Source organism: Sebastes fasciatus, chromosome 2 (assembly GCF_043250625.1).
Source record: "Sebastes fasciatus isolate fSebFas1 chromosome 2, fSebFas1.pri, whole genome shotgun sequence".
Classification (NCBI taxonomy): Eukaryota; Metazoa; Chordata; class Actinopteri; order Perciformes; family Sebastidae; genus Sebastes; species Sebastes fasciatus.
The window spans coordinates 41,737,584-41,755,436 of NC_133796.1; the positions used below are offsets into that span (position 1 = coordinate 41,737,584).

General features: G+C 39.2%; 1 protein-coding gene across 4 annotated transcripts in view; it reads left to right on the top strand.

Moving 5' to 3' along the window:
- mpped2a (metallophosphoesterase domain containing 2a) overlaps nt 1-16,712 on the top strand; it is a 109,684-nt gene extending 92,972 nt beyond the window's left edge. For all 4 annotated transcript variants that reach the window (XM_074624802.1, XM_074624791.1, XM_074624813.1 and 1 more), the window contains 3 exons: nt 9,409-9,524; nt 12,759-12,872; nt 14,423-16,712. In XM_074624802.1, the coding sequence (XP_074480903.1) occupies nt 9,409-9,524; nt 12,759-12,872; nt 14,423-14,541 (349 nt within the window). In that variant the 3' untranslated portion in view covers nt 14,542-16,712. The remainder of the gene's footprint in view (nt 1-9,408; nt 9,525-12,758; nt 12,873-14,422) is intronic.
- Nucleotides 16,713-17,853: the final 1,141 nt, after the last annotated feature.

Genomic DNA, 17,853 nt, shown 5'->3' on the forward strand with positions numbered 1-17,853 from the left:
GAACAGAAAGAGGGGAGAAAAAAGCAAAAGCCAGATGTGTAGGTCCAGCCAGTAAATAAGCAACCGGTTAGAAGGAGGAGGAAAAAGAAAAGGATGTAGAATCTGTAACTTCAGAGGCTCGCAGTAAAATGATCATTACTGTATTTTTTTATTTATCAGAAAGTACCTTGACTAGAATATGTCCAAGAGTAGATGAGTTAAACAGGTCATGGATGCCAAAGAAGAAGATTAATTTAGTAAAAGGGGATTATGTAAGTGCCAGGTGGAAGACGAGACCGTGTTCAGCACAATGCAGAATGCAGACCTGTATTTGGCTGAAACTAATCTGCCAGTGTGCAGCTTCAAAATGGCACAATTATTATGTGGTTATATGGCTGAAGTTAATATTAATAAGAATGTTTTTTCTGATACCAATATGTATCACAATATAGTACATTTTGGCACAATCACACATAAAATGATCAAACTGACATTCAAACCAAAACTTGGAACAGCTCAGTTTAGTTTGAAATGACAGTTTGCATCTGAATAATCATTCAATGAACATAAGAGTTTAGCTACAATATGATATAACCATACAATATGATCTAGGGCTGCACCGTATTGGAAAAAGCTGACAGAGATTTATTTTTTCTGCGATATGAAAAGATTAAGGAGTTTTCACCAGCTCATGACTAAGTAGGCCTACTTGTTTTTGGTCCAGAAAATGTTGTACATTTTAAAGTTAAATGCATCAATCTGGAGCAAAATGAAGAAGCTAGATCTGTGAAGAATTTCGTGCTTTAATCATAAACCCAGCGTTTTTATAAATGACCATACAGTATGATCAACTGTAAGTCACTAAACCATGTTCATCAGCTGTATGAGGCTCCTAAATAGGGGCTACGATTATGTTAATTATCAATTAAACTGCAGATTATTTTTTTTGGATTTATTGATGAATTGTTTGGTCTATAAAATGACAGAAAATCAGTTTACAATATTTAAAACTGAGAAAAGTAACAATTCCTCACGTTTGAGAAGCTTGAACATTGGAAACTAAAAATTAGGGCTGTGCGATTAATCAAATTTCAATTGCAATTACGATTTTGGCTTCCAAAGATCATGAAAACAAGATTATTGACATAAAACAATATTTTTATAATATATAATATTTGTATTATTAATTTGCAGCATTCCGTTCCTCAATAACTCTCGTTTTGTCTTGTGTTATTAATCCAGCGCACCCTTTTCCTTTACAGCGGTGCACTTTTGCCTTGCTAAGTGGGGCGTATTACCTCCGTGGCGATGCAATGCGGACAGCTGTAGGTCAGCTTGGAAAGGCCCGGGGGGGTGAAGGTGGCACTTTACAGCACCGCTCACCTGGACCTCGCCGCTTACTGCTCGCTGTGAGGCAGACTGTCCTTAATGCAGCGATGTTGGCAACCCACCTGACCCTTTAGACACCCACCGAGTCACGTTTACCACGACTTTGACTCATCACCGTTCATATCTATACAGCCAATGTGTTTATGATTGAATGGTTTAAAAGAGCAACACATTCTTCATAGATCTAGCCTCTTTTTCTCTACACGTTCACCACATTGATGCATTGAACTTGAAAATGTAGGCTACAAAATGTTCTTTCTAAATGCATGATGTTTCCAAAGTCCATGTTTAATTGTGTCAAATAATCGTGATCTCAATATTGACCCTCATAATCGTGATTAGGATTTTTGCCATAATTGAGCCGCCCTACCAAATATTACTTTTAACGATTAATTGTGAGAATAGCTGCCAGTTATTTTTCTGTTGATGGCCTTATGGAAGAAAAACAGCTGGACTATTTTTAACTACAATTTATTTGGAAACATAAATTTGAACAACAGAATTTGGTAAAACAATAACAATAATTGTGTGTGTGTGTGTGTGTGTGTGTGTGTGTGTGTGTGTGTGATTAGGGGGTATCATAGCTGAGTGTCTGGGGACCCAGAGAGAGTAGTCTGGGGGAGCAGAGGGGTTAAGAGCGGTGTCACACCCAGAGAGACGCTGCGCCGCCGTCCTAATGATGTCCACCGGCCTAATTGAATATTGACGTTCTGCACACGAGGGCTAAATGGCTTCTGTCTGCTTCACCTCCGCCGGCGGCCCAGGCTGAGGGTTTTTAACCTGTTTCCACAGTTTGATTCCCGGGTTGGGGGTGGGGGTGATCGTTAACTGTCCCTGTTACCATGGTTTCTGGCTTTTCATCCTTTTGATGCAGCGTTTTGTTTCGGGTGTCAAGTTAAAGAGTCTTTTTAAATAAATGCTTTCTAACAGTAGGTTTTCTTGATGACGTTCTTAAACGCCTCCTCTTCTGACATCCAAACACATGACGACGACGTCTTTCCACGTCTTCCCTCGTTGTTGTTCCTCCTCTTTTCTTTCTTCTCTCTGATCGTCACCTCCTTCATCCTTTTCTTTCTCTTACTTCTGCTTCTATTTCCGCCACAGTGTTTTTACTTCCCACTGTGCCTGCCTCCAGACGCTTCTCCTTTGTTGCTACGGCGACGCGCTCCAGATGGCGAGTGTCAAGGCAAGACTGGGCTCCGAATGTAGTCTGATCACAACACACACACACACACACATACACACACACACTGGTCTACATATACACACTCTGAGAACAGACTGAGACACTGGCAGCATACATTCTGTTCAACACTCACATCCTACTCAGACGCTGGTGGACGTGCACTCTATGGCAAGTTCTAACATTTAATAGCTCAGCTCGACTATCCAGAATGAACATTAGAGATATCTACAACGACATTTTGACTAGTCGTAATTACATTGGTCATTGGAATTATCTGTAATTCAGTTCTGACTATCCTAAATAACAGTTCCAGATATCTCAAACCTCATTATGACTAGTCAGAGTTCTTACTCCACATATCTATAACCTCATTATGACTAGTCAGAGTTGTTGTCATGACGTTGCTCATCAAGGCTTCCCATTGGATATCGGCCCAACAAAGCATCTGAACAGTGTCAGCAGAAGCTTTTGCTAACTTGGATAGTTCGGTAAAGTGTGAAAGATATTCACAGATTCTTCCCGGATCAATAACTCATCAGAGAAACATAGTTCAAACACCAACGAGAGCTATTTCTAACTGTAGTGAGGTAGACAACGAGCTACAAGCTCATCTTAATCACAACCAGCCTTTAGTCCTCCGAGCTGGACACATAACATCGGTCTCTATGTGCAGCCGACTGTGAGACGAGTGGTCGGGGACCGCTGTGGATCAGATAGAAAATGACATGAAATAGAAAGAGCTCATCATCAGGAGACTGTGGCCAACGAGAGCTTTGTTCACTAGAGAGTTGTGCTAGAAATGTACAGCCTGTTATAGTTTTATTGTCTTCACTTTATAAACCCATACGGCTGCAGCGCCGTAGTATGTTTGAATACCTCCCGCTTGCCGTAGTTGCTGACGTAATAACAGACATCTGCAACGTCATTTCACCTAGTCACAAATCTATTCTAGATATCTATAATTACATTTAGACTATCCCTTACTCCAGTTAGAGATATCTACAACGTCATTCTGACTAGTCACAATTCCAGTTCAAGATATCTAAAAAGGACGTTGTAGATATCTGTAATGACAAACCTCATTCACATGAATGGCAAAAGTAGTTTGAATCGTACTAGTCTGGGGGTCAGCAACCTGCGGCTCCAGAGCCACAAGTGGCTCTTTAGCTCCTCTCCAGTTGCTCCCTGTGGACTTATAAAAATGGAAATTAATATTTGTTTTTTTAATTACATTTTCATTTTTATTTATCATTGTTGTAGGTCTATGGTACGGAGTATTAGGGCCACATTGAGGGGAAAAAAAGAAATCTGAGATTTCGAGAATAAAGTCATAATATAAAGTAGTTATTTTACGTGTTATTTTCTTTTTTTCTCGTAAAGTTATGAATTTATTCTCGTAATATTACGACTTTTTTCCCGTAAAGTTATGACTTTATTATCGTAATGTTACGACTCTTTTCCCGTAAAGTTATGACTTAATTCTCGTAATATTATGACTTTTTCTTCCGTAAAGTTATGACTTTATTCCCATAATATTATGACTTTTTCTTCCGTAAAGTTATGACTTTATTCCCGTAATATTATGGCATTTTCTTCCGTAAAGTTATGACTTTATTCTCGTAATATTACGAGACCTTTTTTTCCCGTAAAGTTATGACTTTATTATCGTAATATTATGACTTTTTTCCGTAAAGTTATTATACTTTATTCTGAAAATCTCAGATGTTTTTCCCCTCAATGTGGCCCTAATACTCCGTCGTACATTTGCACTTTGGCCCTCACTGCATTAGACTTATATACTATATACTTAGACTATAAACTGTGATACCTTCATCACAATGATCAAATGTTTTGTGGCTCCAGACAGATTTTTTTTTTGTTGCCTAAAATGTCTCTTTTGTTAGTAAAGGTTGCTGACCCCTGGACTAGTCAAAATGTAATTACAGATATCTAAAATTAGAGTTTGGACTAGTCCAAATAGAATGAGGGATATCTTGATTTAGAGTTTGGACTAGGAAAAATTACGATGCAGATATCTCTAATGAATATCCTGTCTAGCTATTAAATGTAAAAACGGCTTGCCATATGCGCTCTGCCCACTCTCGACACTCACACACACACACACACACTCAGAAGTACTGTATAATAAAACTTGTGTCACAGCCACACAGGAAACAATCTCTCCTTTATGTGTCTCCTTTATGTGACCGGGATGTCATTAATCTTGGCGGAGGTTAACAAATGCACTTGCATGGAAGGTATATTTCATAGGCAGACAGCCGACAATGGGGCCATTGTGGCGTCGGGCTGCAGCGCCGCGCTATGCATTCAGTCAGGACCTTTTGGTTGGCTGCGGATCCACGGCTCATGTCAGGGGTTATGTTTCATCTCCCAGATGAATGTGTTTATGCGAGAGAAAACATGTGAAACACCAAATCCACGCTGCAGCTATTTATTTGTTTTCGCCGCCTGAAACCACAATTTATTTTTCTGAATGGGGGAAAATAAATGCGTTGGGCTATTTTTCAAAGTTTGGCCTGGTTGCCATTAGTCAAAACTAGAGCCAGACAAATACCCTGCCCCTGCTTTTCTGTGTGCAGCCGGCCGACCACGCCGGCTCGGCTCTGATTCACTGCTTTCTAAGTTTCTCCACAGCAGCAGCAGCAGCGCTATTTCCATCCATGAAATGGCGAGTCTTCCCAGTAATCCATTAGACTTCCATTAGCTCCGATTTGTGTGATTAGTTCTAATTAATCAGTTCAGTCTGTGGCCTTCACTCCCCTGTGCGCTCCTCACATTTCATTTTTAACCTCATTTCTCAGCTCTCCACCGAGCGAGAGAACGAGGCAACGACTGAGCGAGCAAATCAAAGAGCGAGCTTCAGGTCTGCCGCCGCCGCGCACAAACACTCGATGCTGCTCAAGCACCAGACCCAAACTAGACTGTGTTATAATGCTCTTTTCTCTTGCCACGCTGAATTTTTTTGGCGTCTTATTTTGAACGGAGATGCTTCAGGTTTTGAAATGAACCAGGAGGGATTGAGATCTCATGTTTTACACATCTGGAGTGTGCTCGGGCTCTGGTTAGCCCCACTCGGCCCTCCTGTGGAACAGGAAGTATTGATTAGCGCCGGAGCATCCATCCCTCACTGTAACAAAGCCTATTGATGTTTGTGGAGCCCTGATTTCCCCTCGGTCAAATACCATACGCAGCACCATCACTAAGTGACTGGAAGCCGCCCTGAACTCAGCGGTCAGTCCCAAAGTAAATAACAGAGCCAAAATCATCTTTTCATCAGTGACTCTTCTGCTGCTCTGTGCTGCAAAATGAAAATTAAAAGACTTATTTTCTGGGCTTGTTGCAGTATAGGTCAGCTTATATACTGAGGTATTATGTGGTGATAATCTATCTTCCTTTCCTCTGTTGTCAGCCTTCTTCTGCCATTACAACTATTGTGATAAATGAAGGCTCAATTTATCAACCAGCCTCTACTCCATTTCTTTTTCTCTCCCCACCCCCGCTCTTATATCTAACCTCTCTGCATGGCTGGCTTTATTTCTTCATCTGTTTTCACCCCCATGCATCCATCCATCCGTCCATCCGTCCATCCGTCCATCCATCCATCCATCCATCCATCCATCCATCTATCCGTCCCTCATTCCCACTCAGCCAGATCGAGGCTCTCTTTGTGTCTGCTGGGGAAGGCTGAGATGCTGCCTGTCACCCCGGAGCTGCAGACTCCCATCCAGGCTGCCGGAGGTGGCCCAGCTGCTGTCAATCAATCTGAAGCCTGTGTAGCAGAGGGGATGGGGGTTGACACATGATGTGGCTCCCTGCTGCTTAGAAATTCACTTTTTTTTTTCTTAAGAAGGCAGTCAGTCGTATAGTTTTGGCTTCTAAAATTAATTAAAGTAGATATTAAAGCTCCTGCTCTGGTGCATCAAACCAAACGCTCTCCCTGTTCACGGGTAAACAGTCTGACCGATCGCAGCTGTTTGTTTCAGGGTTAACCATTTGAGTTTTGCATTTTCACTGCATGCTGTGGGTATAACCTGCAAGTGTACAGTGATATACTGCAGTTGGATGTCCTTTTTCTCATGCATCCTGTGGTGGCACCTTCATTATTTCAGGTACAAAAAAATAACTAGTTTTGATTTCAAATTTGTGCATTTGAATTCAGTTTCTCTCAATTTAAAATGTTCCCACAACACATTTGTGATTATGATTTTAGCATGTAGCCGTTTGCTGCACAGTTATAATAATAATAATAATAACTTTATTTATATAGCACCTTTAAAAACCGAGTTTATAAAGTGTTTTGACAGACAAAGCAAAAGCAGGATACGAGGTTATATAACAGCAGAAAGCCAAACAAAAGCAAGACAAAAGGTCAAATTTAAACACGGATAAGAAAGTACAATAGATAAAAACATTCAAAAAACACATCAAATAAATAAATACAAATGAAAAGATAAACAATAAAAAGACAACAACTAATTGTAAAAAGACAGTATTTATATATCCTATATTTCTCTGTGATCTACTACAGAAGCCCATTTCAGACTTTCTGCAGCTGCTTCACAATAAAAGTCATAATACGTTCCTGTCCTATATAGTTTTGGCTTCTAAAATGAATTCAACTTGCTTGTGACTCTTTGAATTTAAAGCTCCTGCTCTGGTGCATCAAACCAAACGCTCTCCCTGGTCACGGGTAAACAGTCTGACTCTTTCAGGTTTAACCAGCTCATGCATGTTCACTACATGCTGTGGGTATAACCTGCAAGTGTACAGTGATATACTGCAAATGCATGTCCTTTTTCTCATGCATCCTGTTTAGAGCTGCAACGATTAATCAATTAGTTGTCATCTATTAAATTAATCGCCAACTATTTTGGTAATAGATTAATCAGTTTTTTTAAGAAGAAAAAAAAGTCTAAATTCTGATTCCAGCTTGTTAAATGTGAATATTTTCTGGTTTCTTTCCTCCTCTACGACAGTAAACTGAATATCTTTGAGTTGTGGACAAAATAAGACATTTGAGGACGTCATCTTGGGCTTTGGGAAACAATGATCACATTTTTCACCATTTCCTGACATTTTATAAATCAAACAACTAATCCATTAATCCAGAAAATAATCAACAGATTAATCATCAATGAAAATAATGGTTAGTTGCAGCCCTGATCCTGCCGTGGAGTCGTCATTATTTCAGGTTCCATGTATAAAAAACTTGTTTTGATTTAAAAATGTGTGCATTTGAATTTAGTTCTGCTCAATTTCAAATGTTTCCACTGCAACAGGACACAATAGTGATGATTATCATTTCAGCACAATTAATTATATAAATTACAATTAGTAATAGAATAGAATTATAGAATTAGTAATTGTAGAATTAATTGTAGTTGTTCTGATACTGATACCAGTATCGGAAATGCGTCCGACACTGCCCAAAATTCTAGATGGGGTATTGGCTCGTACACCAGTCAATGCACCGATCCAATACCAACATTTATTAACCCAGAAAAAAAATCAACTTGTTTAACCGCAAATCAGTTCTTCTTCTTCTCCGCTCCAAAACAGCAACCTTCACCGTGCTGTCGCCCTGGAGGTATCATGGCTGCCACTGGCAACTACTGTTTTAGAGCAGCGAAGAAGAAGTGATTACAGGTAGTTTGTCATGTGATGATAACAAACAACAACAGTGCAGCGCTGGTGGAGAGTGTAACGGTAACGGTAGTCAGGGCGAGGAAAATGTCAGCCATTTGGTAATATTTGGTTTAACCTGAGCCAGACTATACAACAAAGATAGTAATCCTATCAAATGTACTGTATACATGGTCAGTAGTAAACAGCTGTTAAATAATAATAACTCAATTATATATGTTTTGATCACGCTGGTATCGGCTGGAATCGGTATCGGGAAGGAACATCTCTAGTAGAAACACAGTATTTCTATATTGTGATAGTTTTTCTCTATGATCTACTACACAAGCCAACTTCAGACTTCCTGCTGATGCTTCACAATAAAAGCCATAACCAGTTCCTTTTACAGTGAAGCAGCAGCATTAACATTTTATGAACCTTCTTTCTGACAACTTGCAGCCCTTTGTCTTTGTGATGCGTACACAGCCTATTCACTATTCACTATTCACTATTCACTATTAATGTAATAATTGAACCTATTTTAATGAATATTTCATCCAGCATAGGTCAGGGACACAAACACTCAGACAACATCCATCAGCGTCTTCAAAACAGTTCCTGGATGAAGCTGTAAAAAACGTTAATGAAGTGAGTTTAGTAAATATGGACACAGGAGCAAGATAACAATTAAAGAGGAGCTATTCTGCTTATTTTCAGGTGCATACTTATATTTTGGGTTTTATACTAAAACATGTTTACATGCTTTAATGTTAAAAAAAACGCTTTACTTTTCGCATACCGGCTGTGCGTTATGCAATTGTGTTACTTGGTGACATCACCACGTTACAGAAGAAAAGGCAGGACTTCAAGCGGTGCGTTTCAAGCAGTTCAGGAGTAGTGTTTCTGTGGGGGGGAGGAACTCCCTTTGGTGTGGACTTTGGGCTTTGTAACTTTACAGACGTTTAACAAGCACAAAACAGAATCTATATAACACACTAATGGAAAGGGAACAAACATAAAAGGAGCCCTTTAAAACAAGACTTTCTTGCTGCTGCTGCAGCTTTTAAGAAATGGTATGCTGAAGAGTATGTGCATAAATCCAGTAATATATGTTTTTCTTCCAGATATCTATTTAGCTTTATGCTCTAATCATAGTAGAGTTAGTCTCCTGAGTTAATGTGAATGTGATCTCTCTCCCTGTGTCTCCGCAGGACTCCGTGGTTTAACGGCTGGGGGTTCAACCTGCCTCGAGGTCAGTCTCTGCTGGATAAATGGAACCTCGTCCCCGAAGGCATCGACATCCTGATGACCCACGGACCTCCGCTCGGTGAGTCCAATTAACCAATCACAGCCCTCTCATTGCCATATCTAATGAGATTGTGCCTCATTATTCAAAATCTCTATGGAGTCACTGGAGGCGTCGCAGCAGGCGGTGTGTGTAGATGTGTGCGTTTGTACGCTGTTTTCATCTAAATCCACCCCGAACACGGTCTGATTCAATATTTGTGTTTGACTTTATGAAAAAGAAAATACATATTGTTTGGTTTTCACTACAGACTGATTCAGTTTTCCTTCTAGTTGTTTGGGCCCCAGTTGATTTTTTTTCTTTCGCGCTCTCCATCTGGCTTTATTGAGTGATTTCCTTCCCTCTCGCCTTCGGAGAGTTGCTGCTGCTGCTGCTGCTGGTGCTGCTGCGGCAGCCGCTGTGGCCGTTTGATTGCATGGAAACTCGATTTTGCAGCAGTGTGACAGACGCTGCAAACGATTGGAGAGAGACCATGGGAGAGGAGAGCAAAGCTTGTGGGGGGGGGGGCTGGTAGATGTAGGGTGGCTCTCCACAACTGGAAAACACAAAATGAAAACCAAAATCAGGGTTGTACGACTGTGGCATAAATATGAAGAATGGTTTTCATCTGCCAGAATGTGTTTGGATTGCTGTTAAATTGCGATGAAAAGGCAGTAAATGAACAGTTGAGTCGAGTATCAAGAGGTGGATCTGAGCTAGAAAAGGCTGCCAATATATCACAACAGGCAATTTGGTTAAAAAATTTACTTTTAGATTCTGAAAATGAACTTTCAGTACGGTCGCTGTGTGGTGTCAGGAGTTCAGATAAGCTTCCTGTACAGTAAGTCAGTAGTGAAGCAGCACAATAGAATCATTGCCGGGATGTAGTTTCATGCAGGGGAGGAAGTCCAATATATATATAATGAAGCATTTCTTGCAGCAGCAAACTGCAGACTTTAAACTTGTGCGTAGCAAGATATGAGAGAGTATCGGTTTCTCAACTTTACATTTTTAACAAAAAGAATCACAAACTACTTCGGCATTTAGAACAAATGACAGCATGTGGCAGCCAGGCGGCAACCTCTGGTTCGAACTAGGGATGTCACGGTACCAGAAATCTAGTAGTCGATACCAATACAAGTGAATTTCCATGATTCTCGATATCAAATTCGATACCAAGGTAAAAAAAAAAAAATAATAAATAAATCCCCTGTTCTGTAATTCAACACGTATTCTTTTATTAAAAACATTTGAACATTACAGAAAACAGAGGCATGTAGCCTTTAATTAATAAATAAAAATAATTGACCCATTTGGTTCATTTTGGTGTAACAGCGGCATGTTGTCAATCGATAGTCAGATGACGGACGCTACATACTGACCTTGAATGCATCTGGTCTGCCAGCTCAGAGTAGCAGGAGTAGGAGCAGGAGGCAGAAGATTTATTGTCAAAGCGCACCTATTTGGCAATATTTCATGTTTAATCTCTATGCTATAAAGGGAACCATAACGTTAATGAGGTAATCGCTGCGAGGTGGATGGAGCCGTCACAGCCGGTGTGCACGGAGCAGCGGCTCCATGTAGACCCCCGCAGCGGAGCCCCGCAGCAAAAGCTCTACCGGAGAGGCCAGACACACCGCCACCCAACAGTAGAGATCAGAGTCAGCGCTCTGTACATGTTGACGTCATCTTTTCTTGTAAAATGTCCGGTGTAATCGGTAACACCGGTGTTGTCACAAGTTTATTAACCGGTGGGAAACTTTTCCTCACTGTCGCATCCCTACCAACGACCATTACAGGCATCGTACGGTACCTTTGGTACCGTAGAAAAAGGAGTACCGTCACTTTTTAGAATTTTGGCATCGACTTGGTACCGAAGTATCGGTTCTCGTGACATCCCTAGTTCTGAGAAGTGAAGCCAATGCTGAAGAGCCTTAAACCTGCATTATTTCTAATAGCCAGCAGGGGGCGACTCCTCTGGTTGTATAGAAGTCTATGAGAAAATGAGTCTACTTCTCTCTTGATTTATTCCCTCAGTAAACATTGTAAACATGAGTTTATGGTCTCAATCTCTAGTTTCAAGTCTTCTTCAATACAGCATGATGTTCATTTAGTAAATGATGGTCCCATTTAGAGTCAGATAGACCATAAAGCAGGGGATGCTTCAGGGCGGGACTATCTTGTGATTGACAGGTTTTCACAGTGTGTTTTCACTTCATGAAAGTTAATTGTAGCTCCGTCCTCTTGTTTCACTTCTGGTTGCAAAAAAACAACATGGTGACGGCCAAAAACCAAGATGCCGACTGCTAATATGCCGAACTCGAGGATTCAAAACCGTAGTCCACAAACCAACGGGTGACGTCATATTTATATTTTGACTCAAACCATATGATAAGAATCAGAGCCAGGATTTTATAACAACTAGATCCAATGAGCAAAATTGGAATCGCTGGACTCACTGTAAGTGATAGTTAACAGAGCGTGCAGTCTGTGTGCATGTGAAAATGTAATGAAGACTTCTTTAATACAGATGCCACGAGAACCATACTTCGGTAACGAGTCAATGCCAAAATTGTGAAAACGTGACGGTACTGGTTGTTCCGGGGCTTGATACTAACAGCATGTAAAAAGCATGCAGTGAAGTCACATCTAGGGGACTCACCCTATTTCTTCTCTGATAAAGCGACATTGTGAACAACTAATCTGTGATGCAATCAGCAGGACAAACTCTATTCAGTAAAAATGAGTATTGAGCAAAGGTAAATTCTAACGTTATCATGATAAGTTCAAATGTCATTTAATTTAATCTTCAAAAAAATCCGAAAAACTTCCTAACACTAGCTCAAAGTGTTTTGTTTTTGTTTTGTTTTTTACCGTGTTATCGATTGGGTATCGAGAATCATGGAATTTCACTGGTATTGTTTTGAGTACTCAATCTCTGGTATCATGACATCCCTACACCTTATTGCAGTTAGTTTACTTCATTGTACCTACATGACTCTTTGTAGGAAATAAAACATGTTACTAAAGTCACTACAACTAATAATGGAATATCTTATCTTATGTTAAGAGTGTTGTTTGACTTCATTGATGCTCAGTGAGCTTTCTCTGCTGCAGCCTCATTTAAAGTAGTAAAGGCCATGTGTTACAGCTCTGTATATCCACTGCTGATGAGCGGTCAGGCGTAATGGAGGCACTTGATAAAACTGATAAACCTCCCCAGAACTGTCCAGGAAACTGAGAATATTAAAACAAGTGACGTTTGTATCTGTGTAGGTTTCCGAGACTGGGTTCCTAAGGAGCTGCAGCGGGTCGGCTGTGTGGAGCTGCTGAACACAGTCCAGAAGAGGGTGCGACCCAAACTTCATGCCTTCGGAGGCATACATGAAGGTACATGAGGACAGTAAAAAACCAGGGTCAGAGGTCACGAGGGTCTGGGCTTCATATTGACATCCAGAGGAGTCAGACCTCTGCTGACTTTAGGTTTTTATTTTAGGTCAGCGACTAGCGTTGTCAGACTATGAAGGACGAAACCTGCCAAAATCCAAAATAAATGAAGCCCCCTCATTTGCATTATGAGGCAGAAATGCATAAAGAAATGATTACAGAAATAAATACATTTGGGGGAATAAATAAGGGGTGAAATGCAAATGGAAAATCGTGCATAAAGAAATAAATTAATAAATACATACAGTTAATTGTTAATAGAAATTAAATAAAAAATAAATGCAAAAAAATATAAATGAATACAAAATAAATGCAAAATTCTAAATAAATAAATAATAAATGCAAAAATATATATAAATGAATAAAACATAAATGCAAAAAATATAAATAAATAATAAATGCAAAAATATATAAATGAATACAAAATAAATGCAAAAATATAAATAAATAAAAGATAAATTCAAAAATAAATAAATGAATAAAAAATTAATATAAAAATAAAAACGATTAAAAATAAATAAATAAAGGGAAAATGAAACAAGAGTAAATAATTAAGGGAATTAATACAAAGATAATTTATGTCAGATTTTATCAATTAATTAATGGCTACATTTATTTTTGATATTATTTTTGATATATTTAATGACATATTTATTAATTTATCGAGTCATTTATTTATTTATTCATTTATTTTATATTTGAACATGTTCCGTCCTCCATATCAGACACCGGCCACCGTTATGTCTAGCTTTGTACTGACTGACTGTATATCCTCCTTTATTCTGGTGACCCGGTGGAAAATCAGTGTACGATAGAGGAATGGTGTCTGGAGAGTACACATGTAGAAAAAGGATCTTTCACCAACAAAGGAACAACATACAGCCTGCTGTCTTTTTGGGCTAAAAAAAATAGTTTTGCTGAGTTCTTCCTTCAAAGAAATTCTAACCTAAAATTAGCATTCCTGAAATAACTAATTCATGCGTTGCATAAACATATTTCTTTCCCCTTATTATAGTAATCCTACTACATTCAAATTACTTTATTTCTTAACATTAATAGCATTATTGTGTCTCCGACTTCAGCTATAAAGAGCTTCAGATTAAGATCTGACTCCCCATAATCATTAAAATCATTACATCCAAAAAATCTCTCATCCCTTAAAACACTTTTAAGGGAAGTCAAAGAAAACAAGACATTGTGTTTAATTGCCAAAACCCAAATTATATGCACATAATTCACCCCTAAATAATAATGTAATTGTATTTAATCCAAGCGAATGTGTTAAGACGAGAAAGTGGAATAAAGGTGATAAATGAACACTTTAAAATTCATGGAAGATACTTTAAAGTAGAGAGTATAAATTGCTAAAGTGAGTGAAAGGAATCGGGTCTATTGAGCGCAGAAATGAGAGATTTGGTGGAATAGTTTATGAGGAAGTTCCTCTCTGCCGGTTCACTTTGTGAGGAGATTGAATGTTTCCTCCTCCTCCTCAGGCTACGGGATCATGACAGACGGCTACACGACGTTCATCAACGCGTCGACCTGCACCGTCAGCTTTCAGCCCACCAACCCCCCCATCGTGTTTGACCTGCCCAACCCCTCCAGCTCCTGAGACCAGAGGACGGGGGGGTGGGGGGGACGATAAACTACTTTTTTTCTATAAATATGTCAAGTTAAAAAAAAAAAAAAAAAATCTTTGTGTTTCTTTGCAAACTTTTTGTCTTCTCCAAGCTGTTGTTGAGTTTGAGAAGATTTGGAGACGTGGGGGGGGGGGGGTGGGGGGGGGGGGGGTTGTCTGGGAGGGTTAAAGGAGAATACCGGTGTTTAAGTTTTTGTCCAATTTGTGTCCAACGATGCTGGTTTCCTGCTCGGATTTCAGTTTTTCTACACACAGTCAGCGTAGTTGCAGATATCAGGGCTCGTTTTCCTCCTTTTTTTCAATCTCAGAAAATAAACTTCCACAAAGTGAGATAACCCATGAAGAAACTTCGTCCTGATTTCAGCATTTTTATATCAGCGGTACTCAGTGTTGCGCTCCACTTCCTGTTAATAGCCTGACAGCCACGGGAAGAGATGCTAACCGGGATATAATCCCTCCAAAATACGTTGCCTTAGTGCAAAATAGAAGAGAGGGAGAGCGGTGACAAAGAACGTATATCACCACGAAGGGAAAGTCAATTATTCGTTCCATTGCGACATCAGCCCCCAGCAGCAGAGCTACGCTTCCGCCATTTTGGACTGAAAGCGACGACCAGACGCCAGTAAAACGTCCGCTTAAAAAGTGCCATACAAAAGTCAAACAATATTATTTCTATTCTGTTGTCATATTCTACCGAAATGGCCTGTGTCGAACATTAAATATTATAAATATAAGTCCAAAATGGCGGCAGCAGCTGTTTGGTCTCTTTGCTTCTATACTCTTCGGCGGTGATTTAAGACCATTTCTTTTCTGGATCATGACGTCATTAAGTTATTTTCATCATAGCAAGCTCATTTTCTTGAGGTCGCCAAACAATATTTTTGTTTTGTTACAGGAAAATACTTTATATTATTTGGCATTTCTGACATAAGCTATTAATTTTTTTTTTATCACAAAAATCACAATTTCATGATCACAGGAAAACAAACATGGGGAATATTTACACTCTTGTCCTCGTTGGCCTTCCGTAACGTGGTACCGTCACATCTGCATGTCTTCGTTAATTTGGAAAGTTTGTATTAAGAAAAATAAGTGTTAAATTATACATAAGTATGCAATGCAAAATGAATTTGTGGGGAATGTAAAACTGAGCTATGAGTGCCGGTATTCTCCTTTTTCAGAGGGATTTTGTGGTTAAACAATCTTGCTCTTGATAAATATTGGTCAGATCTGTAAGATAAATAATGCTTTGTGAATTTGTACAATTTCTTTATGTTTGGTTTGCATTGGCCGGACAATGAATGCCATTGTTTTATGTTGTATCATCTGATATTTTGTGTTTAGGTCTTTTTTTTTTCTCGTCAGTTGCTCTTTTCTTATTGGCTGACAGGGACGCTGCCTTAAACTAGCTTTAATGTTCTCAGCTAGAGCCCCACTCTCTGCAAGCTCAGAGAAAAGTCCTTATTTATTTACCACGCAAAACAACACCTGACTAACGCCGGGACAGAAAGCTATCAAATTACAGCCCCAAAAATTTACTTTGTAACATCCCGCTATGGATTTCTGATCTAATTTGGAAAATGTATGTATAAAATATATATATATATATATTATATATTCATGTTGTAAAACATCTGTACTAAAAGTTGTGTTTGACGAAAAAAAGAAAATCTGGTGCATTTTTTTCTGTATGCGCCGGTTTAATTGACCCGTTTCTTTAATACTCCCATCAGACGTTTGTTTCATGTTTTTTCTATCGACTCTCCCGGTAGGGTAGACGTTAATATTGGATGAGAGAGGAAAATGTGTCAGAGTCACAATCCAACAGGTGCTGGTTGTTCCCAACAACACGCCTGCCTGGTAAAGTTGTCCTTTAAAGTGTAAATCTGATAGTATTTGTGTTTTATTGCTTTCTTTTTTTCTAATTTTGCACTGAGTGTAAATGCAATCTTGCTAGCACAAAAAAAACGTTGCCAATAGTTGTCTCAACTTTGCCGCTGTAAATGCTCTTTCCGTGCTCTGTTCCGCTCTCGCTCTTTCTCTGATTGTATCCCTCTTCATGGAAATGTTAGTTCTCTCTTTCAGTTTACTGTGATATATTTAGCTGCCTTTATATGCAAATAAAATTGCAAGATTTTTACTTATCAAGTTCTGTCTGTCGGTTTTTAATCTTTAAATGTGACCAGTCTTCCAAGTCCATTTAGTCCTGAATGTATTAATCTAACTTTGAGTCTCAGTCAAGTTCACACTAACTCTATTTTCATCACGGAAAACGGAGCGTATTAAAGATCTCCAAAGACGATTTCTTTTTAAATGCTGTCGTATTGCCTGTACGGTGGCCCCGAGGTGCAACACACAGAACAGGATGGAAAACAATTAACAAAACAGGAAACAGTTTTCTGTTTTGTTAATTGGTTTTCAGTCTCAAGTCTTGGCTATGGAGTCCAGAGTTAAGTACTACGCAAGTCATTATGTCCTCCACCAAATCTAATCCCATTTTTATTTTTTAAACTGAATTAACAGTAAATCTACAGAAATAATGAATGCTTAATAATAAATTATTAGTTTGACTTCAAATAACCGCTACATTTACATGATACTCTTTTGACGTTAGCAACATTTGCACGTCATGTAAATATTGATGTTGATGGTTTGGACCGAGCAGTGGACCTCGCTGTAAGCACGCTTGGCCTACTTATGAGAGCCATTTGTATGCTTATGTCTAAAGTAAATAAATGTATACTCATCTGCACAGCCCGATGTCCCAGCAGGTGTTTTACCTCTACAGGCGGAACACCTGCTGGTCCTGATTGTGCCGAGGCCAGAAGAGCAACATGCTTTAAAGTCTTGACCCACAGATGAAGATAAAGACAGCAGCAGCTTTTCCCCGCTGTGACTGTGGAAAAAACATGTAAAACTTTTTGCACACTGTTGACCTCTCCAGCTGTGAGGTTTATTTGAAATGATTTGACGATGTTAGAAGAGCAGCTGAAATGGTGGCTTAGTGGTGGAAGTCTGCTGTTTGTTTGTATCAACTACTGCAAAACTAAATCTGCATCAGCTAGTGACGTTAACAGTAGATAAATATGGTATGAAACTCATCTTTTCACTTCATTGGTACTGTCAACAAGAACACACCTGACAAGGGGATCAACATTTCTTAAAGAGCAGATATGAAGGACGTTTTCAACCACAGTAAATGTGTCAATCGATTATTAATTGAACATTATCAGGAGGGTGAATTCAGCTATATTGGGACCGTTTTTGTAATTCTATCTTGTGATC